Source organism: Leptonychotes weddellii, chromosome 12 (genome assembly GCF_054177405.1).
Source record: "Leptonychotes weddellii isolate Sample4059 chromosome 12, ASM5417740v2, whole genome shotgun sequence".
NCBI lineage: Eukaryota > Metazoa > Chordata > Mammalia > Carnivora > Phocidae > Leptonychotes > Leptonychotes weddellii.
Genome location: NC_138380.1, coordinates 9,368,176 through 9,393,873, shown reverse-complemented (window position 1 = coordinate 9,393,873; position 25,698 = coordinate 9,368,176). Strand labels below are relative to the sequence as shown.

At 38.9% G+C, this 25,698-nt stretch overlaps 1 protein-coding gene, 1 long non-coding RNA gene and 1 other non-coding gene across 18 annotated transcripts in view; 1 reads left to right on the top strand and 2 right to left on the bottom strand.

Moving 5' to 3' along the window:
• TPK1 (thiamin pyrophosphokinase 1) overlaps positions 1–15,732 on the bottom strand; it is a 335,883-nt gene extending 320,151 nt beyond the window's left edge. For 2 of the 14 annotated variants that reach the window (XM_081799933.1, XM_081799936.1), the window contains exons 1-2: positions 15,643–15,732; positions 15,209–15,267 (exon numbers count right to left, since the gene is read on the bottom strand). In XM_081799933.1, the coding sequence (XP_081656059.1) occupies positions 15,209–15,251 (43 nt within the window). In that variant the 5' untranslated portion in view covers positions 15,252–15,267; positions 15,643–15,732. Of the gene's footprint in view, positions 1–6,661; positions 6,931–8,799; positions 8,815–13,223; positions 13,353–15,208; positions 15,444–15,642 lie in introns of those variants that run through there. The other 12 variants (XM_081799937.1, XM_081799932.1, XM_081799939.1 and 9 more) reach the window with 11 other exon arrangements.
• Positions 11,643–11,764, top strand: LOC115940664 (U6atac minor spliceosomal RNA). The gene has a single exon (XR_004075395.2). It is a non-coding gene; the product is annotated as a U6atac minor spliceosomal RNA (small nuclear RNA).
• Positions 15,733–20,995: 5,263 nt separating the features above from the next.
• The window catches only part of LOC145716450 (uncharacterized), a 182,647-nt gene continuing 177,944 nt past the window's right edge, over positions 20,996–25,698 (bottom strand). For all 3 annotated transcript variants that reach the window (XR_014139088.1, XR_014139089.1, XR_014139090.1), the window contains one exon: positions 20,996–24,731. This is a non-coding gene — a long non-coding RNA (uncharacterized LOC145716450). The remainder of the gene's footprint in view (positions 24,732–25,698) is intronic.

The window sequence follows — 25,698 nt, the reverse complement described above, 5'->3', positions numbered from 1 at the left end:
TAGTCACAGAGGATCCACTAGACAAGCCCAGCATTTCACTGAAAAGTCACCCAGTAAGCTCTTTTGCTCATTTACAAGTCTTAGACAATTTCTCAATCTCAGATTACGGTTGGTTCTAAAAGGAGTAAAGCAAAAATCACACCGGGTTGGAGGAAGGATGCAGGGGCAGCTACAATCCATGAGTATTTCCATCAAGAATGGGACAGCATACATAGCCGTAAAGGTACACTGAAAGGGACAGTATAATACACTGCTACTGGACATACAACTTGGTATAACATTGCTGGAAAGCCACCTAGTAACATGTACTAGAAATTGTTGAGGCTCAGATCTTTGATTCCATAATTCCATGCCCAGAAATTTTCATTCAACATATATTCAGATGTGGACTAAGATATATACCTATCTCAAAGCAGTAATTACAAAAATTTAAATATGTAAAATAATTTATGTAGATTTCCCAGCTTGAAAGAGGTTTTCCAAAAGCCCTCACTAAATCCCCACATCCTTTCTACGTAATCCACTTTATACCCAGGATCTCCCCTATGAGGTCTCTTATCATAGTGCACTCTAATTTCTGATTTGCTTATCCCTTTGCCCTCTTAAGCTATAACCTCCATGAAGGCTTGCGCCATAGAATTCAATTGCATGAATTTAGCATAATGCCACATGCATAGTAGGCGCTCAAATGCTGGCTCACTGAATAAAATGTTACATAGCCTCAAAATACGTACATGAGTATGTTTCCTCTATAGAGAGAAGTAATAAGTATTAATCATCAAAAAAATATATTATGAAAAAAGCCTCAAGTTACCATCCCAACTTTACTGACAGAGGATCAGGATCATATGCAGGTATTTTGAAAAGCACACAGATTGCCAGCAAAGGGACACGCACTTCAGCTACTGCTGGCGCACAGACAGGTACCGAAGTGTCTGTCAGGTGAGCCATTCTTTGCCGCTGTGTGTGTCCTGGACACATTAGCACACTATGCACCTAAGGAAAAGGATAAAGCTCAAAAGAAAACCACTGCATGCAACTACTTAAAGGAAGTTTTGGATAATGATAAAAATCCTTAATTGTGATGGAGATTTTTAAAATTATTTTAAAACAGAATCTGATGTTTCTTAGGCCATGCTTCTCAAACCTTAAAGAGCATGAGACTCATGTAGGGGTCTTGTTAAAATACAGGTTCTTATTCTATCAGTCAGTCTAAAGTGCAGTCTAGACGGCACTTCTTACAAGCTCCCAGGTAAAACTGATGGTGCTGGTCTAGGAACTTCAATCTGAGTAGCAAATTCTTAAAAATTTCTAAATGAAAAGAAAGGTATGCAGAGTTCCATTTTCCTGTTTTGTTGTTGTTTTTAGGAATCCTAAAGCACCTATCTCCTCTGATGATTTTTCAAACCATTCCTGGTTCAGGATTCTCGATACCCTGCAGATACTACAATTTAAAATAATGGCAACCATAAATAAAAGAGGATCATCACTATAGATCCAATGAAAATTAAAAAGGAATACTATGAACACTATGCCCCAAAATGTGATAATCTATATAAAATAGATCAATCCTTGAAAAGACACAATCTGCCAAAACTCACATAAGAAATGGATAATCTGAATAGGCCTACATCTATTAAAGAAATAAAGTCCATAATTAACAACCTTCCAAAATAGAAGGGACAATACCAAGATGGGTTCACTGGTGAATTCTGCAAAACATGTGACAAGGAGAGGATGTCAATTCTACACAATCTCTTTCAGAGGATCAAAGCAGAGGGAATCCTTCCTAACTCATTCTGATGCTAGCATTACCCCAATGCCAAAACCAGACAAAAACATTTTAAGAGAACTACAGACTGATCTCTCTCACGAACATAGATGCAAAAAGCTTTAACAAAATATTAGCAAAATGAATCCAAGAGAAGTATAAAAAGAATTATACATGACAACAAAGTTAGATTTCAGGTATGCAGGGCTGAGTCAACATTTGAAAAATCAGTGTAATCCATTGCATCAACTAAAAAAGAAAAATAATAGGATTATAGGACTATGTGCAGAAAAAACATTTGAAAAAATCCAACACCCATTCATCATCAAAACTCTCAGTAAACTAGAAACAGAGGTAAAGTTTCTCAACTTGATAAAGACTACCTACAAAGTACTTAGAGCAAGCATCATACTTAATGGTAAGAAACTTGAAGCTTCCCCAGTGTAGTATTGGCAAAAGATTAGACAAATACATCAGTGGAAAATAAGGCAGCCCAGAAACAGACTCAGTCAACCAGTCTTCCGACATAAGCAATACATTGGATCAAAGATGGCCTCTTCAACAAATGGTGCTGGATCAACTGGACATCTGCAGGCAAAAAAGTAATTTAGATGCAGATCTTACTTACATCCTTCACCGAAATCAACTCAAAATAGATGTAAAATGCAAAATAATAAAATTCCTACAAGGCAACATAGGAGTAAACCTAGATGTCCTCAGGTATGGTTAGGCCTTCTTAGACATGATATCAAAGGTACAACCCATGGAGAAATAATCGATAAACTGGTCTTCATTAACATTAAAATTTTCTGCTCTGCAAACGACAATGCCAAGAGAATAAGACAAGTCACAGAAGGAGGAAATATCTGCCAAAGACACATCTGATAAAGGGCTGTATTTCAAATATACAAGAAACACTTAAAACTCAAAAATAAGAAAACAACCCAAATATAAAATGAGCCAATGACCTTAACACCTCACCTAGGACGATACACAGAAGGCAAATAAGCATATGAAAAGATGTTCCACATCATCAAATGCAATTTAAAGTAACACTATCATGGGACGCATGGGTGGCACAGTCGTTAAGCATCTGCCTTCGGCTCAGGTCATGGTCCCAGGGTCCTGGGATCGAGTCCCACATCGGGCTCCTTGCTCAGCAGGGAGCGTGCTTCTCTCCCTGCTTGTGCTCTCTCACTCTGACAAATAAATAAATCTTTAAAAAATAAATAAAAAATAACACTATCACAGATGTAATAACAAAGCCTATAATGATGGCCAAAATCTTGAATACTGACACCACCAAATGCTGGTAAGGATGTGGAGCAATAGAAGTCTCACATTGCTGGTGGGAATGCCAAACAGTACTGCCACTTTGGAAGACAGTTGGGTGGTTTCGTACAAAACTAAACATACTCTGAACATACGATCCAGCAATCATGCTCCGAGGCATTATCCAAAGAAGTTAAAACCTTATGTCCACACAAAAACCTGCACACAAATGTTTACAGCAGCCTTTTCCATAAGTGTCAAACCGTGGAAGCAACCAAGAAGTTCTTTAGTAGATAAGAGTATATACAAACCACAGTAACTCCAGACAATGGAATATTATTCAGTGCTAAAAAAGGAATGAGCTACCAAGCCATAAAAAGACAGAGAAACCTTAAATGCATAATCAGTTAAAGAAGTCCATCCGAAAAAACTGTATACTCTATGATTCCAAGTTATGACATTCTGGAAAAGGCACAACTATGAAGAAAATAAAAAGCTACGTGGTTGCTAGGGGTGGGAGGATTTAGATAAATAGGCAGAGCACAGAGGACTTTTAGGGCAGTAAAAATACTATGATACTATAATGATGGATATATTTTATACATTTGTCCAAATCCATAGAATGTATAACACCAATATAAACTATGAACTTGGGAGTGATTATGTAGTATCAGTGTGGTTTTGCCAATTGTAACAAATGTCCCACTGTGGTTGATGGGTGGTGATAATGGGGGAGGCTATGCATGTACAGGGGGCACACGGGAAACCTATATAATCCTCCTCTCAATTTTGTTGTAAACCTAGAACTTCCCTATAAAGAAGTCTTAAAAAAAAAAAAAAAAAAAAGGCTCCCAATAAGCATTCTTGACAAGAACACCTGATTTTCCAGGAGTAGATTACGGATACCCATACTGGGTTAGTGGATCTGTAAAGTATGAAACTAAAGAAAATTGTTAGTATGTCTTCCAGTGCCTAGAAGAGCTCCTCGTACAGGGACTCAAATGATCACGGCACAAATGACTACAGGATTTAGCGTGGAAGAAGAGAAAAAAGGAGGAAGGGTTTGGTTAAGGTTTTTCAGTATCTGAAGGTAGCTAAGTAGAAATCAAGTAAAAGTCTTCCGTACCATTATAGTAGGAAAATAAGAGAATGAAAGGTCTATTTCAGCCTATTTTAAATACACATCTTTAACAACCAGTTGTCCAACAATGGTGTATGTTTCCTCAAATGCACAGAGTTAACTGAACGCGTTCAAGCAAAGAAGCCAGACGGCTCTCTCAGAGGGACACGAAAGAAAACACACCCGCCCTGCAAACACTAGGTTTCCTCAAGTTGCCCCCCAACTCCCTACGCACACGATTCACTACTCACAACATCAGGAATAAATGGCAACAGTCTTCCTACTTTGAAAATGAAAAATAAAGTTGCCTCAAAACAACAGCCCTTGGGCCAGAAGCCACAACCTTACACATGACCTAAAAGCAAATCAAAAGCTTAAATTCTCTGGAAGTCATAAAAACAAAAGAAACTATTCCACTGCGATAAATGAGTACCTTCAAAGACAATGGTATGATAAAGACATAGGAATACTCTTAGAATGATATCTGTTTGAGCATCTGTTTGCCACCTACAAAGAATAACTTTCTGATGGATTTAACCAAGAAAAAAAAGATAATAAAATTCATTTGATGGGACGTTAATGCACAAACACACCTCATTTTCCTAGAAAATCTCAAAAGATATCTGGTGTTAATGCATCAAAACCCAGATTTTTTGTGTGTGTGTGATCAAGCCATAACATTTTAGCATTGTGAATATTAAAACTGCCCTCATAACATCACTTGGTATTTTCAATGGTTTCATCTAAAAGAATACCCTTATTTCTGATAATGCTACAATGTATCAATTTACAACATTTTTTTTAGATAATTAAGATTATTTTTACACTCACTTTGGAAGCTTTTGCTTCTAGAAGCATGGAGCTATTAAAATGCTAATATGGAAAGATGAGGTGGGGATGTTACACATAATACCAGTAAAACACAGGAAATTGATTCTCTAGATGATGTGGAAAAGCTGGCTTATAAAGTTAATGAGATATTACTTAAGGCAAAAGAAACAATTTGCCCATTAACAATGAGGATAAGCCAAACATTTTTGTCATCAAATATAATGACACTAAAAGAACGACAAAAACTAAGTAGATATGAAAATCAACTAAAGTACAGGGGGAAAAAACTACATCAAACACATGAAATATAGTTACAGCAGCAAGTCTTAGCAAGTTAGAAATAAATGTAAGAGAATAAAAAGAATTCCAACAATTATATGGGTTATACACCAAGGAAAGTGTCACTAGTCAAAGGAGTAAATTTCCCATTGAACATTTAAGAGACTTGACAACTACCTGGGATGGATTTCTAATATAGCAGGAGAGTAAAGTAAAAGGATTAACCCTGAAACCCAAAAATCCACTACTTTGTCTCTTAGATATCTTAGCTAGCCTCAGATAACAAAAATAGCACAATCCTTAAGCAGTAGCTTTAGCCAGAGATTTCTTGGCCATCCACAAAGTTTAAAAAAAAAAATAACCTGCAAGTTTTCCAAGTTTCAAAGCAGGCATAGTGCTTTAATTTAAATAACAAAAATGCCACGCTGATTTTAGGAAAAATATATAGTCAGAAAACCCAGGTTTCAGTCCCAATTCTATCTCCAATATCCATTTCCAAAGGCTTTTCCTTAGGAAAGGAGTATTTTATTCCCTGTGTATGAAGTATATTCCAAAATTTTGAGTCTATCATTTGTTCCTTGCTGATATGAATGACAAATTTTTAACATCTAGATATCACAAATCATCATTAAATACAGATCAGGTATTTCTGAAGAAAATTTAACAATGTGAATTCAGATGTGCTGCAAGTGTAAACTACACACTGGTGTTTGCAGATTTAGTACAAAAAATGTCAACTACTGGGGCTCCAGGGTGGTTTAGTCGGTTAAGTGTCTGCCTTCAGCTCAGGTTGTGATCCCAAGGTCCTGGGATTGAGCCCCCTGTGGCACTGGGCTCCCTGCTCAGCAGAGAGTCCGGTTGCCCTCTCCCTCTGCCCCTCCCCCTCCCCCTAGCTCATACGCTCACTCATGCTGTCAAATGAAAATCTTTCTCTAAAAAAGTCAACTATTTCATTAATATTTGCTTATTCTGATCACATATTGAAATAACATTTTAGATATTAAGTTAAATATATAAAATTAAGTTCATTTGTTTTATCTTTTTAACGGGCTTACTGGGAAAGTTTAAGTTACATATGAAATTACATTTCTATTGTATTGAATGGCCTGCTGCAGGCTGAACTCTTCACAGTAAGGTTTGTAAATGATTTTTCTACAGCATCTACTGAAGTATGGTACATAATAGATTCTCAAAAAGCATTAAAGGAACTTTATATAGAAGAATACAACAGCAACTAAGTAAGACCAAAGTTGACTTTTTGATTCATATACCAGCTATATTCTGTTGGAGTGACATTAAAAATCTCTTATTTAGTAATCGTGACAATTCTGAAATATGGACCAAGACAACCAAAAAAAATTTTCAGCTGAAAAAGTAAACGGACATACCTAATTTGCATGGGGCTGCATCATGTTCTCCCAGAATTCCTGCTGAAGTCCTATATCTGTACCTCAGAATGTCACTGTATTTGGAGACAGAGCCTTTAAAAGGATAATTAAAATAAATCATACAGGTGGACCTAATCCAATAGGATTGGTATCTTTATAATAGGATATTAGAACACAAGTAACACACAGACCAACCGGCAATCCATGAGGACACAGAAGACAGGCATCTAACTGCAAGCGAAGGAGAGGGGCTTCAAAAGAAACCAAAGCTGCCAACACCTTGATCTTGGGACTTCTAGCTTGAGAATTAAGAGAAAATAAATTTCTATCACTTAAGCCACCCAGTCTACAGTACTTTGTGGCAGCCTAGTACACTAATACATTGTTCCAAACACTTAAAACTTTTCCAACTTGAGTGGAGTTTTGGCTTTTACTTAAGTTACAAATTCAATTCCTCACTCACACTAGCCACATTTCAAGTGCTCAATAGCCGTATGCAGCTAATGGCCACATTACTGTACAGTACAGACCTAGAGAGAACACCAGACCAAGGATTTCCAAAAAGAATGCTTAAAGTAGTTGGGAGATATAACCAAAAAAATGTGTTCTTATATATATATTGAAGCATGCTCCATCTTTAATTTTAAAACAAAATGCAAATGCAGAGGATTCAAATCCACCCTTGTGTTATTCTTACTATGATTTGCTGAGTAGATTAGGGAAGGGAGTTAATAGTTTAGAGCTATGTTTGGTACATCTGAATGTCATCACCAAGGTTTCTCGAGATGTGTCCATTGCTGCAAAATACAGAGAACTACTGATGTAGGTGGCCAGGATACATTTACCAGTACAAAAGAGTCAGAATTCTAGGTATGATTTCCCAGAAATTCCCCAATTAGCCACTGGTAAATTGGAGAACGCTAATACTCAGCTGTAGATTTTATCATGCCTCTTGTCAACTTAATCAGGCATTTTCAATAGAAATTAAATTCCAGAAATATAAGACATGGCATGAATACGCTACTGAACAGGATATTCCTAGATTATCATAAACATGAGGGATCAAAAAAGTATGTCCACTATTAATAACTTCATGTATCTATAAAGTTTAAAAAGCATGGAAGAAAAATACAGAATCCAGGAAACAAAATAGTTCTGCTAGACTTGCCTAACAGTACCGAACACATTTACTAAAATAAGTAGCTATCTCCTTTAAGAATTAGAAAAATGAAGGTAGAGGGGCACCTGGGTGGCTCAGTCGATTAAGTGGTTGACTCGATCTCAGCTCAGGTCATGATCTTGGGGTCATGGGATGAAATCCCGAGTTGGGCTCCGAGCTGGGCATAAAGCCTGCTTAAGATTCTCTTCACTTCCTCTGCCCCTCCCCACCCCCACTCTCTCACCCTAAGGGGGGGGAAAAAAAAGGAACATAGAGAGTCCAAAATGTAATCTTCAGTATAATAAAATTCATCTACTGGAAAGTATTTTACATTTGCATAGAACTTTACTTTTTAAGCTGGCTTTTTTTTAAGATTTTATTTATTTACTTATTTGAGAGAGAGAGAGAAACAGCATGAGAGGGGATAGGGTCAGAGGGAGAAGCAGGCTCCCCACTGAGCCAGGAGCCCGATGTGGGACTCGATCCCAGGACTCCGGGATCATGACCTGAGCCGAAGGCAGTCGCTTAATCAACTGAGCCACCCAGGCGCCCTAAACTGGCTTTTTATACGTTATCTTAAATTTGCCCAAGAACTTCATGTTTGGATATATTCTTAGTTTACATAAAGAAACTAAGGCTCTAAGAAATTAAGTGACATGCCCAATGTCACCTAATTTGTAAATGACTAAAAGACAAACCTTAGTCCTCTAGTTCCAAAACTTTGTATAGGCTTCACCCTGTTAAAGCATTAAAACTATGCCTAGTGCGGTGTTATGTAAATGTTAGTTATAATAAAAATTTTTAATACAATTATAGTGACTTGATCAAGTGTTGTACTAACAAGACTTAAAATGCTAATTACATTCAGAATAAATCTCAACCATGGTAATTCAGTTTAGAAGAAATAACTCCCGAGAGCATTATGGTCACAGGAATCTTTTTAAAATTTAAATGTATATAGCTTTTTGCAAAGAAATACCAAGTGATAGGGGCGCCTGGGTGGCTCAGTCGTTAAGCGTCTGCCTTCGGCTCAGGTCGTGATCCCAGGGTCCTGGGATCGAGCCCCGCATCGGGCTCCCTGCTCAGTGGGGAGTCTGCTTCTCCCTCTCCTGGTCCCCCTGCTTGTGTTCCCTCTCTCGCTGTGTCTCTGTCAAATAAATAAATAAAATCTTTAAAAAAAAAAAAAAAAAAAGAAAAAAGAAATACCAAGTGATAGATAAAAGGCTTTCTAGCATAAATTTATGATGATCAAATTAGGTGGGGAAAATAAAATCGAACTTTTAAAACTAGTTTTTTTATATATTAAGTGAATAATGTCTCATATCTACCTGCTGTATTTTTTATTTCATCAGATCCATTTAAGAGTGATATAAAAGTGATTTAGAAGGTCAATATTCAATGTTAAAAGAGGATTTAAAAAGTGAGGAACTGAGCTATATTTAAAAAGACTGAAGAATGAACAGGTGGTCCCAGCTGGGAACAAGCAAATGGAAAAGTTATTTTGGAACAATGGGAAAATTTAAATATGGACAGGTACTATGAAATTTTAGGTAGAAAGAGTAGAGTTATGGAACTGAATGAAACAACTTACAGTATGTTCTCATTTAGGTTTAAAAATACTTCACTATAATTATACACAACAAATATCTGGAGGGATATAAACACACACACTACATACACACACTACATACACGGCAATACCAGCAGTAATCTCTGAGAGGCTAGAACATGGCACTGTTATTTCATTTTTGTTTACCTTCTAAATTTTTATAATGCATATGTACTATGTTGTAAAAATATAAAAATTTTAAAATATCAATATTTTTATTAAGCCAGAAATAAAAACCTGTCTTCTGTGTCTTCATTTGTGAAATAAGCACATGTGAAATAATGATTCTGAAGATGGTTTGACTCTTCACTTTTATTTTAGCTCTCAGGTGTTTATAATAAATCAACTTTACTTTCAAATATATGGAGTTCTGAATATAAGCTTCATGCTAAAAAAATGAAATGATCACAGACACTGAAGAACACAAAAAAGTCCCTATTTATATTTTGAAAAGTCACCTATATTTAGAGTTTAAAATAGCAATTGTATGCCCATACCAGTTAAATATTGTTCATCATGAATTAAAACAAAAATCTTTAGGTAAGAAGTTAAGAAGGAAATGAGAAAAATTCTTGCTATTTATCAGTGTTAAAATGCTAGTCTTAAATCTTCCCAACAACTGTCCTTAGAAACTCTCATTCTCTGTATATCACTGATGAGAAAAATCTTAAGGACTGAATCCAGAATAAAGAAACTCCTGCTTGGCAATCATTTTCCAATACTATACACATATCAAATCATTAAGCTGTACATCTGAAACTAATACAATGTTACGTCAATTATACCTCAATTTATAGAAAACAAACTACAAATTGATTTTTTTAAAGATTTTATTTTTCAAGTAATTTCTACATCCAATGTGGGGTTTGAACCCACAACCCGGAGATCAAGGGTCACATGCTCCATCAGCCAGGCACCCCTACAAATTTATTTGTAAAAAAGTAAAGATGGAGCACCTGGCTGGCTCAGTCAATAGAGCACCAACTCTCAGGGTCGTGAGTTCAAGCCCCATGTTAGGTGTGGAGATAACTTAAAAATAAATAAAAGGAAAGACCTCCCCTCCCCCAATAGCAAAATGGCAAAGAGTCATAAATGTTTCACAAAAGATCTGCAAAAGGCCAATAAACACTCAAAAGATAAGCATTCTGCCATAAAGGAAATGTAAATTAAAATCACAGAGATGCCTCTAGATATCCACCAAATGGCTAAAATTTAAAACTAATTCTAAGGATTAGAAAAGAACATTCTAGGGGATAAATTTAGCATGAGATAAGGCATGAGTATTAAAGCTGGAACAAATATTCACATAAGTAAACACGTGTTCATGTGGCTTGGGCAGACAGGGAAAGATAAAATGTGTTCTGGAAAAGTAGTTAGGAATCAGAACTCAGAGCATCTTCAAGTCCAGGAGAAGGACTTTAACCCATATATGATTAGCAAACCCATGACATGGATGACAGCTTTGTGTAGAATGTTCCAAGGGGGGAGAAGATACAGAAGATTTCAGAAGCATTTCTTATCTCCTACCCTGCATTAAATTTCTCTATCCTCCACAATCTGATGTTACCCTCACTCCTCAACCAAAATCCCCACCTGCACTCTCCAACCTACTCAGAGTTTCATTCTCTTTACTCACCACCAGGTGAGCTCACACCTGGTCAGAGGGAGCACAGAGCTTTCACTCAGGGCACATCACCCGCATTACTCTTCTGCTCCCCCTGGGCTGCTCTCAATTTAAGTCCAGTGCTTTTGCAGAGGCACAGCTGAGGTCTACCCATTCCGTGATTTCCTGCCTACTCCAAACTGCCCTCATCTCCTTCCCGAGTCCCTCCCTTCCTTATGTGGGTTCCTGTAATACACAATTCAACATCTAACTAGAATCCGTATATTGTTCTCAACTCTCCAACCAGACTATAAACTCCTGGATAGAAGGGATCATACCTTCCACTTTTGTACCTCTGCTGCACCTACTACCAAAGAATATACACTAGCTAGTTGTCAGTTCCTCTTGATAACAGAAATGCAAACATACCCTTTCATCCAACAATTCTATTTCTAGTTTATCCTACTGATATATACATATACACACAATAACCTAGGATCAAAAATAGCATTATAGATAGTAACAATAAAAACTGGAAATAACCTAAATGTCTTTTAAGAAAGACTAGTTCATTTGAGTCTATACTGCCTATTAAAAAACAGAACTTGGGGTGTTGTATGAAAGCAGAGAAGGTGAGCACTCCCCTTGACAAGGATGGATGAGGCCTGACAACAAGCACACATACAGTTAAGTCACTGCCACCTACTTTGCGGCATCTAGCCATCGTTTTTTTTGTTTGTTGAATCACTATATTGTACACCAGAAACTATGTTAGCTACACTGCAATTAAAGTTAAAAAAAAAAAATCAAAAAGACAACTTGGGATACCTATACATATGGACCTTAACATAGTAAGTGAAAAAAGTTGCAGGAAATGGGTAAATAGGTCCTATCTTATTTATATAAACATAATTTACAAAAACAATTTTAGAATGATCATCTCTGGTAAGTCGGATGGACTTTTTCACTTCAGAAACACTTCTATTTTGTTTGAAAAAATAGAACACATACAATGTAGTAAAAAAAAAAAAAAATTTACTCACTATCCCAAAAAAGTAAATTACAAAACAATTTATAATAGGAATCCATTTTCTTTAAAATAAAGCTCATAATATGCTGAGGTATATGTAACAAAATGAATATTTAGAACATATGCCAACTGTTAATAATGGTTATTTCTAGAAGAGGGATTACAGGAAACTCAAACTGCATTAGTTTTTCTTTAAACAAGCACTTACTTTAGTTATCCTCCCCCACCAAAAAAAAAAAAAAAAAAAAGATTAAAAAATCTGAGCTAGGATCCCAGAGATGTAAGCATTTTGGTCCACCTGGCAATTAGTTAAAACCAGCTTAACTGGTGGACAGCCCACTGTATTAAATCTGAGTAAGCATTACAGGTAAATCACATTTACCAATCAGTCACAGAAGTTACTGATTGAAAAGCTACTTCTCTACTAGATAAGTATTAAATATCTGTTTGATGAAGGGAATACTGCTAAAGTTAAACTTAAATATTTGCTGAATCATGCAAAAGGCAGGCAATGCACTGGTCTCTCCTAATACACTGTTCTGTTTTTAAGTATCTCTCAGGTATCCGTAGTCAACTGCAAACTTGCCTCAGGCCTTTATTTCAAGGCCAGTGCCGGAGAGGAGGCAGAAATCCCTACATACTTTCACCCTTAGTGGAGGAAGAAACTATGAGAACCACTAAATCACAGAGAATCCCAAGGGAGCACTGGATTCTGTCTTCATGGATCTGTGCTTCATAAAGGATATTATAGTTCTTACAGTTACTCTATATGCCCTGCTCCAGAGAGGGGCTTACACATGTCCAACTTAACGCGTCCGCGCCTTCTCCACTAAACCTTTGATAAAAACAGAGCAAGCAGAACTGCCTATTTTTCCTAAAGTCTACTGCTCCAAGTATTTTCCCATCTCAGCACTGACCCGGAAATCCAACTGCCATTTTGTTTTCCCCTTGGACTTACTGCTGAATAGCTTATCACTACTGATGCTAAGTGCTTTATTTGTATTACAACCAATTTATACTCAACAATCCTGTTAAGTGTTCATATTTTACCAGTGAAAAACCTGAAATACAAGGTCTGATAATTAGTGCTAAAAAGAAAACCACAGGCTCAAAAATGGAGTCACTTATGCTAGACCAATCTAACTGCAGTCTCAACCTCACCCAGAAATGTAGTCTTCAGTCAGAAATTGGTCGGCACCAATGAAGTCATCTGTTACTGGCCTTTCTCCATCTCCCAAAGGAAGGTGACCTCATCCCAAACAATCCTTTTTTCTCATTTCCTTGTCCCACCTTTTAAAAAAAAAAAAACAACAACAAACCTTTCCCTTTCTGTAGCCTTTAGGAGCTCCCCTCTACTTACTAGCTGGGATGCTGCCTGATTTCATGAATCAAATAAACCTAATTATATCTTTAAAACTCACTCAGCTTAATGTTTGTTAACACTAGTAAATAGTGGCAAAACTAGGGTTTAAACCCAGAGATTGATTCCTCAATCCAAGCTTTACTATACTGCACTATCTCTGGGATATATTCTTTTCAACCTAGAAAACACGAGAAATCTTCAGTCAGATGTTGCCACAAAATGAACAAATCTTTTAGAATTTCCAAAAAACAAAAGAGTTTTATTCAAGCCCAAGTCTTAGACAGCTGCCCTGGATACACAAAATTTGCAAAGAAGAGAGTGCTCCAGCAAAGTATGGTGTAGGATTATACACATTTTTAAGTAAAAAGTTACAAATAATTAGACAAAGAACATTTCGGAAAGTTGCAGACCTTATCTTAAATTTCTACAATATGCAGGGCTGTAGCACTTTCATTATGGGCAACAGGGAAGTTTCTTTTTCTTTTGTGTTCAGACTGCTCCTTTTTCCGTGTGTTTTGTTTTTTGTTTATTTAACAAAGCAGATGTACAATATGTGCTCAGAGCACAAAGAGAGCCCATGCTTTGAGGTTCTGCAGAGTCAGTCTGACCTTAGTAAATGTTAAAGTACAGCAGCTTCCCAGGGAGCCCAGGAGCAGGGCCCACAAATATCAAAAGCTGAAAATTTCCTTTATCACAGTAAAGCACTTAGGTTTTCACAACAATACTGAACATCAACAGGCCACATGGATCAAACATTTACTCACGGAAATGCTGTTTGGCTACCATTAGGTTACTACGAACTTTATTTCACAAAATCTTTGCCATTGCTTTTCTCAACTTTTGAAAAGCTATTTACAGTAATAATTAAACACTCAACCTCTTAACCAAGTCAAACAGATTTGGGTTCAGATTCTCGTTCTGTTACTGCTTTCCTTCACTTGCAAATAAGATATAAAAGGTATATGTGAAAAACTTAGCATAGTGAATGACTGGAGACTAAGAAGTCAAGGTCCCCTACTTCTATTCTTTGTTTTACCACCAATACTCCCAGGATGGGGAACAACTGGACAAGTCCAAATCAAATTCAATACTCTAACTAGACCCATTTATTCATGTGTCTATAGAAAACTTTAAACATTAAATTATGCATTCCATTTAAATTTATGAACTGATAAAACAAGTTCTACACAACCAAGAAAAACTGGTAAAGAAATATATTTGATATTAAGAAATTATCACGTAAGTCAATTACTGCACAGAATGCTAGCTTCACAATAACTCATACCTCTCATCTATAACCCTGTGAATTACGATAATTTGAAACTTTAAAATAATAAAAATCCTCAAGTCAGTGTTAGAGCTTTAAAACGTCTTGTATTGGATAAGCTCAGGGGGGCTTTCAATGGATTAAAAATGCAAGAGAGGCAATAATGACTGATCTTAACCCATTTGGCGGCTAAAGATCTGCGATGTTAGAGACTAGCTGAAGCTGCCCTCGAGGCCTAAGGGTTAACGTTGCACAGGGCGCTCACTCTTCTCCACGTGGAACGCGTCCGGTAATCAGTCCTCACAACTCTGTGCCAAGGACTGAGATGTATCCGCTTTTTCAGGGGAGGAAACGGAGGCAGAAGGGAGGTTGGGTAGTATGCCTAAGCGCTCAGAACTCGGGAACCAGAGGCCGACTGGAAACCTTTCTGGGTCTAGAGTTAGGCCCTTTTAACCCTTCAGGGCTCCGAGGAGGGGGCAGGTCAGTGACACTGCAACAGGGAAAAAAGTACAGTACCGGTGGGAAGCAGGGGTTCCAACGGGGTAAAGGCATGCTCCATATCGGACTACAGGCCTCTGCATTAAAGAAACAGAAACCCCACGTTAGAATGCCTCCTATCTAATCAAACAGTGCGCAAACTCTGCAGAACGCCGGCCGCTTCCATCCCGCGCTCCCGCGGCGGCTTCCAGGCGGAGCTCCAGGGAGCCGCGGCGCTGGGGGCCCTGCCGCCTGGCTCCGCGGGGAGGAGCCAAGAGGGAGGCCGGCCTGCGGGGCGGGCAGGCGCCTCGCGTGCCTCCGGGAGCCGTTCCCTCCTCCCTCTCCCCGCGCACCGCCACCATCCGGGGACTGGAGAGCCGGAGGCGGCCGCCCCCCTCGTCGCGCTGCCCGCCCCATCCCGCGGCCCGCGCGCACACACCGCGGGCGGCGCGCTGAGCCGCGGCCGCACTTACACAATGGCGGGTGGAGCCAGCGGCAAGCGGAGCGCGGACTGCGGGAGTGAAGGCGATCGACCGCTCGGAGCTCAGCTGAGGAGCCTCGGCAGCGCGCGGCAGGCGCTCGCAGGCTTAAGTAACGGGCGCGCGAGGCGGCCCCGCCCCCTTCCGGAGCCGAGGGCCCGTGCGGGCCGCGCGTCCCCGCTGAGCCGCGCGCCCCCGGCGTCGTTCACGCCTGGACGTCCGCCCTCCTTCTTCCTGCAGCCTTCTTCGAGGCTAGTTCGGCCTTTCAGCTGGCTGTGGTGATTCTGCCCAGCGCTCTTCGCTGCAGTTAGTGAGGAGGCCGCTCTTTGCTCAAAATCAAGCAGCAGTTGCTCCGTCACCGTTCCTCAGCCTGGCTGTAGAGCCAGGCGAACTTCCCAGTTTTCCAGAGCCCGTCCTCCCGGTCCTCGTTCTCCCTCGTTCTGCTTCCTGCCTGCATCCTGAGCACACACCTGCTTTTGTCGTTCCTCCCTTCCTGGTGAACGTAATCAGAGACAGTTGTCGAAATTAAGAGAAACCTCACTAAAGTGGAGCCCTCAGGCTGTACCATTGCCTGCCAATTAGAAGAATTGCCAATTACAGGAAGAATTGTCAATTATAGATCTCAACAGAAGACTCTTCAACAGGAAAGAAGTAACAATCACAGGCCCCAACCGGAAAAAGATGTTTGTCGCATCTCTTAGCAATCCCAGCAAACTCTGCCAATGAGAAACCCTCATCGCCCTGAACGTTTGTTTTTCTCCAGTGAACTTTCAGTTCCAAACAACCCTCCCAACTTCCTCCTTTTTCCTGAAATAACGGTCCTCTCCTTTGTTGGGCTTACCTATGGTTTTGCCATAGCTTGCAGGTCCTGAATTGCAATTCTTTGCTATTCCAGATTAAACGCATTTTGCTGACAAAATAACTTACTGTTTTATCTTTCAGGTCAATAAAGTTTTGTGTTTTTTTAAGATTTATTTATTTGAGAGAGAGAGCATGGCCTTTGAGCAGGGGGAGGGGCAGAGGGAGAGAGAGAACCCTCAAGCAGACTCCCCACTGAGCTTGAGCCGGACTGGGGCCTCACCCCAGGACCATGATCTGAGCTGAAATAAAAAATTGGGCCCTTAACCTGCTGAGCCACCCAGGTGCCGGAAGGTCAATAAATTTTTAGTTCGAAGAAATTTTAAGCCACCTACTTGCAGCTCCATTTGCTCCTTAACACTCCTAGGATGGAGAGCTCACTCTTTTGCCATCCAGCCTTTTCCAATCCTCATCACCAGAAAAATTCTTACTTTAGGCAAAAATCCTCTTCCTGTACCTGTCACTGTTCCTCCCCAGCTCCCAGGGCCACCACATATTAGAGGGATCCCTGGTCCTCACAATCATCTTAAATGTATTGAAGAGAGTAGAAAGCAAGATGGAGTCACTCATATCAAACAGTGATCTATGTTAAGCAGTGATTTATGCAGCCAAAGATGTTGTAGCTAAGACCAGATATCACTGAAAATAGAACAAGCTGAGGGTACCCAGAACTGATAATCCGCCAAACCAAAGGAGGTCTACAAAGGCCCAAGTCTGATTAAACTCCTTTAAAAAGCAAGGATCTTTGCAAGAAACTGTCAGACTTCCTAGATAATGATCCTTTCAGAGCTGACAACATCAAAAAGGCAATTGTCACCGAAGACTCTGCCCTATTGATCTCTGAACAGAGATTCTTCATGGCTTGAACATAATAAGCAGCACGTGCCAACAGCTCTCCCTGACTGGACCGAGTCCTTATCTCAACTGCACACTCCCAGACTGACTTTGACTTTGGTTTATTAACTTCCTACCCCCTGTTGTATCTTGTTTGTTGGGTGACTTTGTCTTATGCTTTGCTTTGTGTGATGTGTGAGAAGCCAAGTTAAACACGTAGCAGAATGTCATTGGTTTTGAAATCCTGAAACTGCTTTACAATTATGTTAATCTTGCTTTATGACTCAATAAAGCTGACACCGTGAGAAGACATAACTCATGTGTGCACTCATGTGCTCGTGACAACTACCTAGGCTTTACCTTTTTTAGGCTAAGCTCAATTCTCTCAAGGTTCTAATGTAATGTGATTTTTAGACTCTACCATCCTGGTTCCCATTCTCTGTATTTAATGTTGCTCATAAATTGTGGTTCCAAGAACTAGTGAGAACTGTGCATCTCTCAGCACGCAGCAACTCCTGCAGACCCCCACAAGACTAAAACACCTGACCAACTTCTAATATGACTTCTAGTTGCATACAGCCTGTCCCTAGATTGATCCCAGAACTGCTCCTCCCACCCACATAAAATGCCTGCCTGAGAATGCTTGTCAACAAAAAAACCTGAAATACAAGGATTTGGTCAGAGGCAAGGAAAAGTTGTATTATCATGCAGTTTGCAAATAGGGAAATGCAGTTTTCAACTACAAACTAAGAGTATGCCAAAGGGGAAGGATTAGGCTTAGATTAAATAGGCAAAACACACAAATTCTGTGCCTTTTATGGAACCTGGTTAGACTCAAGTCCCAAACAACTAGTTTCAGGAACAAGATACAGCTCAATATTTCTGGTGGTGGTTTCAAGATGTGGCACCCATTGGAGAGCATGACACAAAGGGTTACAGGAGTCTTTTTGCAAATTTTGCTGAATTTTGTGCAAGTTTGTCACCTTAGGCTGTGTGACTGGTTTTGTTTCTCATGGTCATTTGGCCTGTTTGAAATTTTAGTGTTTCCTCCCGTGGCATCAGGGACCCCATCCTGTCTGTCAGTTATTACCTTCTAATTTGGGGGGTCCTTTGTTCCCAACATTATGACTGCCAGAATTACTGTTTGTTCTAGCCAACACCTGATGATAGGCCCTGACCTCTCAAAGGGCTTACAACTGTGACATGTATCTCTAGCAACTCAGAAGTGCCTCTTTCCCTCTGTCATATCTCTCTCTGTCTCTCTCTCTATCTCTATCTCTATCTCTCCAGGACCTGAGAGCCATTTCTTTGGAATATAATAATCAGCCTCTGTTTCCCAGTCTCTGCTGGGGCATAGAATCCTCACTTCTAGCTAGCTAACAGAGCTGTCCTAATCACATTGACACTGACCAACCCTTTATAATTTTTCACTTCTCTGACTCTACTAGGTCCTCATCTTCTCCCTCCCTTATTCTCCCTTTAAAACATCCAAATCACTTCGGCACAAATCAGAACGGAGCTCAGCTGTTTCTCCTATTATCGGTAGTTACTAAATAAAATATGTTTTAACTGCTTTAACTAATATCTGACTGTTTATCTCACAATGTTCCAGGTATAATCCAGTCATAGAAGAGTACAACATGGTCTATGTTCCTTCACTTTTTTAGCTACCAGATCAAATAGAACTCCCAGGTGTTTTTCACATTTACCTCTCTTACGTCAAATGTGCACCTATCTAATACACAATTTTAAACCAAACTGCTAATTAAATATTATGAGTATGCAGTCATAGTTGGGGCCCACAGGCTGTGGGACATTGAAACTTCAGTTTCCTCAGGTATAAGACAGAAACAACGCTGCCTACTTTGGAAGGGTTCTGTAGGGATCAAATGATTTGGTATAGATAAGCACCTGGGCTGGTGCTGGCACATATAGATTTGCGGCAAATGTTTGTCCTGCTCCATCAACATGGTACTCCACATATGTCTGGATGACTTCAGTGTTTATAGCTGTAGCCTACATCTTTGCAAAGTTTTTATGGGTAATCTAGACCAAGTGTCTCCCAAAATTGTTTAAAAGAAAACTGAAATACTCAACTACAATTAATTTCAAAAGCCCACATGTTTAAAGATGCCACCAGTGAAACTAAGAAGACAACAAACTGAAGGTGGAGTGAGAATATTTGCACATATAATAGACAAGTGGTTGCTCTATCTAGATGATATGAAGAACTGCAAATCCATCAGTAAAAGGCAAGCAAAACAGTGAAATAATGACCAAGGATATATATACAGGCAAATTACAGAAAATATTCACATGGCAAATAAACATGTGAAAAACACAACCGTTGATGCAAAATGAACAAACCATTTAGAAATTCTAAAAGAAAGGAGTTTTATTTGAGCCCAAGTCAGGACAGCTGCCCATGATACGCAATCTTCACAAGAGAGTGCTCTGGCAAAGGAACATTTGCTATAAGGTTATATACACTTTTTACCATAAAAAGTTACAAATTGTTAGACAAAGGACATTTCAGAAAGTTGTAGACCTTATCTTAAGTTTCTAGTATATGCAGGGCTATAGGACTTTAACCTTATGGGAACCAGGGAAGTTTCTTCCTTTTTCTTAACTTTTGTGTTCAGAATGCTCCTTTCAGGCTTTAAGAAAGCAGATGTAAATGTATGCCTGGGGCGCAAATAGAGCCCATACTTTGGGGTTCTGCAGAGTCATTTTGACCTTAGTAAATGTTAAAATATAGCTTCCCTGGGAGCCCACGAGCAAGGCCCACAAACATTAAAAGTTGAAAATTTCCTTTAACAACATTGGTAACGTTTGGAAAAGCAAATTTGAACAGTGAAATAAATTTACTTGTCAGATTGCAAACTTTTAAGTAATAAAGCAAATTTACATTTATTGAGCAATTATTTTGTTGCAGTCACTGTGTTAAGGTCTTTTATATTTTATTTCATTACCTTAAAATGTAGGCCCCACAACAACAATGACCAAATTTGAATAGTTCACCCTTGAATCCTCATACTGTAGCTCAGTTGCTGGCAAAGAGCAAGTGACCGACAAGTACTTATTGAATGTTCATAATGAAATTGTTTGCAAAAGCCTGAGATGCTCCTTCTCCAGTTCTTCTCACAGCTGGCTCATTCATCAAGACTTGGTATGAGTCTTTCTTCCCCCAGTTACTCCTTCTCTCATCTAGGATTGTCTGTTTTCCTGCATAGCTATACTTACCATCTGTAGTTAACGTACCCATTTACTTATTTATCATTTGTCTTCTCCTACTAGCTCCCTAAGAGTTGGAACCATATCTGTTTTGTCCATTGCTATTCTCCAGCCAACAGGATACCTCCACCCATAACAGAGACTCCATAAATATTACTTAAATGTATTAACAAAGAGTGGTGACAAGAGAATAGAAAATTATAGTATATCATACCAGGAATTTTTTTGAATAAGTGAAATCAATATGCCCTCATGTGGAAAAATGTTCATGACAGAGTAAGTTTTATAAATGCAAATGGTGGAACAGTCCCACTTATATTTTTAAACACATTTGGATATCCATAGAAAGAATTGTTAAAAGTGACCTCTGAGAAAAAGAGATAAAGTACATAGGAGGCCACAGGCTGAGGGAAATATTACTTTTTATTTTGTATTTTATGTATTAATATTTTTGAAGCATATTAAAGTTTTAAAAATGTATATTAAAAGAAAATTAATGAGTCATTATTCTTAACCATTGGCATATTTGGAGATTCCAAAGAAGGCAACACACATACAAACATGGTACAATTTTTGGAGTCGAGATTCCATAGCTTCAACCGAATTTTCAAGGTATTCCAACAGAAAGAATTCCTACTTGCGGGTTATGTTGTTTTCTCCAGGACACAAAGATGGTTCTTTATCTTCCTTCCCAATTATCTTCCTCATTTTCTTGAACTGATAAAGTTCAAAATATATGGCATATTGTTCCAAAGATATCATATAATAAAAATCTTCTGCAGTGAAATAACTTTTGAAAACACAGCATATCATCACCAACCTCCTCTGAGAATTATAACACATTATCCATTTTTAGACATCTCATGGAGACCAGACGAAGCTGTTTATCTCCAAACCCAGAATGTCTCAAAGACATTGGAACAAGTAACACTTTTTTCTTGGCTTATCTTTTAAAATCTTGCAGAACAGTGTGGCTCCACACAACTGCTAGGGAAAAGCTATAAGAGACAACAAGCCTAGGTGCCAACCCTTCTTTGCTGCAACAGGTGTTCTTCCTACAGCTGCCACGGAGTGGTCTTGGAGTTCCCAGTCTCCAGGCAGCTACCTTTATCTTATCGACATCTACTCTCAACTTCAAAATGCATACCTGTTCTGATCTCACTTTAACAGCTCATGCGGTATTCCTAACTGCCTTTGGGATATTTCCACTTAAATATTTGACCATTACCTCTGATTCAAGTGGCTAAACTGAAATCATTCATTTATTGCTCCTCCCAGAGTCTCATTTCTTTCCCTGGCATCCTTATTCTTCTGGACTCCTTGGAAAGTAACTTCAATTTGCCTTTTCTTTCATTCCATAAATCCAGCCAGTTGCCTCCATTTGTCCTATTGACCACTTATTCCAACCTGCTGAGGTCAATTTGGATCAGATTCTATCATGCTTGTCATTTTCGCTCATCCACCAATAAAAATGATTATTTTAGGACCTATATGAAGTATCATCTCCGAAAAGTCTTCCCTGAGATTCACTCAAACCCCTCACAATTAATCTCATTTTGCTTATAATATCATTACATTCTTTCATGCTTCTTTTATAGCCCTTTCCACAGTCTGATATAGTATGGTTCATTTTAAACGTATGCCATCTTGTGGTCCAAGAAGGCTGCCTGAGCTCCAACCTTCACCTTATACCTTTCAAGCATTAGGAAGGAAGAAGGGCAAGGAAGATACACTATCTGCCTTATAAAAGATGTGAAAGATAAAATGCACCACACAATTAAGGAGATCATTTTCAGGCTCTTGCAATAAGGAACACACCCTACATCCTAAGATCCACATGTCATCACAGTGTAATTTTACCTTAGATTTTTATAGGGAGGCATAGACAAATCGCAGGTGGGATGATTTAGAACTGGGATTTTTGTAATCAGGGGAAATCTCAGTCAGCTGAACAGGAAACATTTATCTGTGTTTAGCTCTTTTCAGGCAAACATTTCTAATATCAGCTAATCATTCATGAGACAAAGAATGAGGTATTGGATACACCTGGAAATAATATGTTATATAGTCAATTCTATTTCAAAAAAAATAGAGCATTGGAGGAAATCTGGCCTCCTCAGGGGTAAACACAAGAAAATGATCTGAGAGTCTTATGGGAGTTTTATCTAAGTCATACGGGGAGGGTATTTCTTTGAAGTAATCCTTTTCCTGGAACACAAAAAGGTGGGTGTGTGTGGGGGGTGGAGTTGTTCAGCAAACAAGGGGGTGGGGGAATTTCTTAGCCATCACGGTCTCTGGAGCCCAGGCTCAGGTGAAGCTCGACATTGTTAGAGGCTTCCTGTAAGTCTCACCCAATACTTTAGTCAAACCTAATTGGCCAGCACTTAATCATGTGGCCCATCTAGTTTTTAAGGGAGGCTGGAAAATGTAGTCTTTTAGATGGGATGCAATAGCGCTCCTAAAAATGGGTATTATTGCTAAATAGAAAAAGATCCAACATTGAGAGCAGGCTAGCCAACCCTGGGTTGCCGTAACCAGACTCCATAATAACCACTGTGTCTTTTCCTCTTTCACCTGCCTGCCTCTCTCCTCTAGTGCCCCCAGAGTAGCCAAAGCTCTTCTAAACTATAAAACAGATCAGGTCCCTGTTTGCTTAAAACTCATCAGCCGATTTAAGAATAAAATCCAAACTGAAAAGACCCTGAATAATCTGGCCTTTGCCTATCTGCAATTTTATCTTATAGCATTTCTTCTCCTTATATATGAAGATCCAGCCAAACTTGCTTCTGTCAAGCTTTTTAAACAGAACAAGTCCTTTCTTTCTTTCTTTTTTTATTATGTTATGTTAATCACCATACATCATTAGTTTTTGATGTAGTGTTCCATGATTCATTGTTTGTGTATAACACCCAGTGCTCCATGCAGAGCATGCCCTCCTTAATACCCATCACCTGGCTAACCCATCCTCCTATCCCCCTCCCCTCTAGAACCCTCAGTTCGTTTTTCAGAGTCCATAGTCTCTCATGGTTCGTCTCCCCCTCCAATTTCACCCCCTTTATTCTTCTATTTCATTTTCTTTCTAGAATGTTTGTCTCCATGTCCTGCCAAGTTCTTCACATAACTGGCTCATTTTAAGCTCAAATATCACCTCTTCAAAGAGCCTTTGATTTTCCTATCAAAAATTTCTTCCCCCAGTTACTCTCTATCTTAGCACACTGTTTTTCTTCTTTAGAACACTTGTTCATTTATTTATTGACCTTGTTTTCCACGACAAGGCAGGGACTTGGCCCAATCTGTTCACTGCTACATTCTCAGGGCCAAACATAGTATATGGTGCATTGTAAGCTCTTTTCTCTTTCTCTCCCCCCTCCCCATATAATTGTGTATATATACACAATGTACATATTTACATATATGTACAATTTATATATATTACTTATATGTATATATATTTGTACAGGATTTATTAACCACAAAAAGATTGGCATATCACTAAAAATATCTATTATACCACAGAATAAATATGAGCTAGATATATTATTTATTTAACCTAATGGATAATACTTAATGCATAAGAGGCTTTAGGAACACCCGGCCACTCCATGAACTCCCAGGCATTGACACCTTACATGTTGGAAGCCACTTACATAATAGAAAATATTCTTGTTTTAGGAGTCAATAGCCTGACTTTCAGTACCGAAAGGAAACAAACTCTTATATTGTTTCAAACACTATTTGTGAAAGAGCAATAAGCTTCTATCTTGGTTAAACCATTCTCATCTAATCCCCCCACCCCGCCAACCTTTGGTTATACACTATCCAACCTTAGTCTGAATTGACACATCAGCTAAGAAATGATGATGGCCCTAGAATGACTGTAGTAGAGAAGCCCAAAAGTGAAAGGATTTGGGATATATTTTGGGGTCAGAATCAGCTCTTCTTGGTCATGCATTAAATATGGGGTATGAGAGATCTGACTCCTACATTTTTTGCTTTTGCAAGGAGGTATATAGTAATTTTATTTACTGAGATGGGAGAGGCAAGTGAAGGGGGAGGGAAATGAATTTAAGAGGAATAATATAAATGTAGGGAATATATGTATAAATGTGGGCAGGGTCAAAACTTCACCTGTTTCCTCTTACAGTGTTCAGCTGGACCTGAAAATTAAAATAACATAACACCAATTAACAGGAGAAAAGCATACAGATGTACTTAATATAAGTTTTATGTAACATGGGAGCCCTCATAAGGAAATGAAGACCCAAAGAAGTGGTAAAACCTAAATGCCTTCAAACTAGGTTGAACAAAGAAAGGCAATTGTGGAAAAGTAAGTAAAATGTATGCGGAGGCTAACAGAAGATGAGCTATTTTAACAAGGTCTATTTGTACGGAATTCTCTCTGCCTCTACTCTGGGTCTCCAGTGGTAAGAATGTTTCTTTCCTCCTGGTACAGAGAGGGTAGCTTTCTCATGGGAGTTTTAGCCCCTGCTTCCAGGAAGACAAGGGGAGGTCAGAGTGCTCTTCCTGAACCTGCTGTTTTTCGAGTGCCTTTAATTCAAAATATTCCCTTATGCCACAATGGCATATTTGGGATGTCATGGCCTGCCACTCTTCAATGTTTAAAAACCTTACCTTATCTACCGTAGCCTTGATGATTATGTGTATTCAATCAATAAATTACAGAATTTTGGGGGCCTGCCAAAAAGAATGTTAAAAACTGATCCTGTTTTCTGTAAAAGATTTTTATAAATAGTAAGACATATGTTCTTAACCAAGAAGACTCATTATCTCTAAAAAAAAAAAATCTCCAAGTAAATCTACTAAATTTAATGCAATACCTTTCCAAAATCCCAACAAAATTTTTACGGAATTTTACCAAACTGATTTGTAAGTATGCCAGGAGAATAACTTTTTTTTTTTTTTAGAGATAGAGTGTATGCAGGAGAAGAGGGGGAGGGGCAGAGAAAGCAGGAGAGAGAGAATCTTAAGCAGGCTCCACACCCAGGGCAGAGCCCAATGGAGGGCTTGATTTCTTGACCCTGAGATCGTGACCTGAGCCGAAATCAAGAGTTGGACGCTTAACTGACTGAGCTACCCAGGCACCCCAATAACATTTTTTTAAGA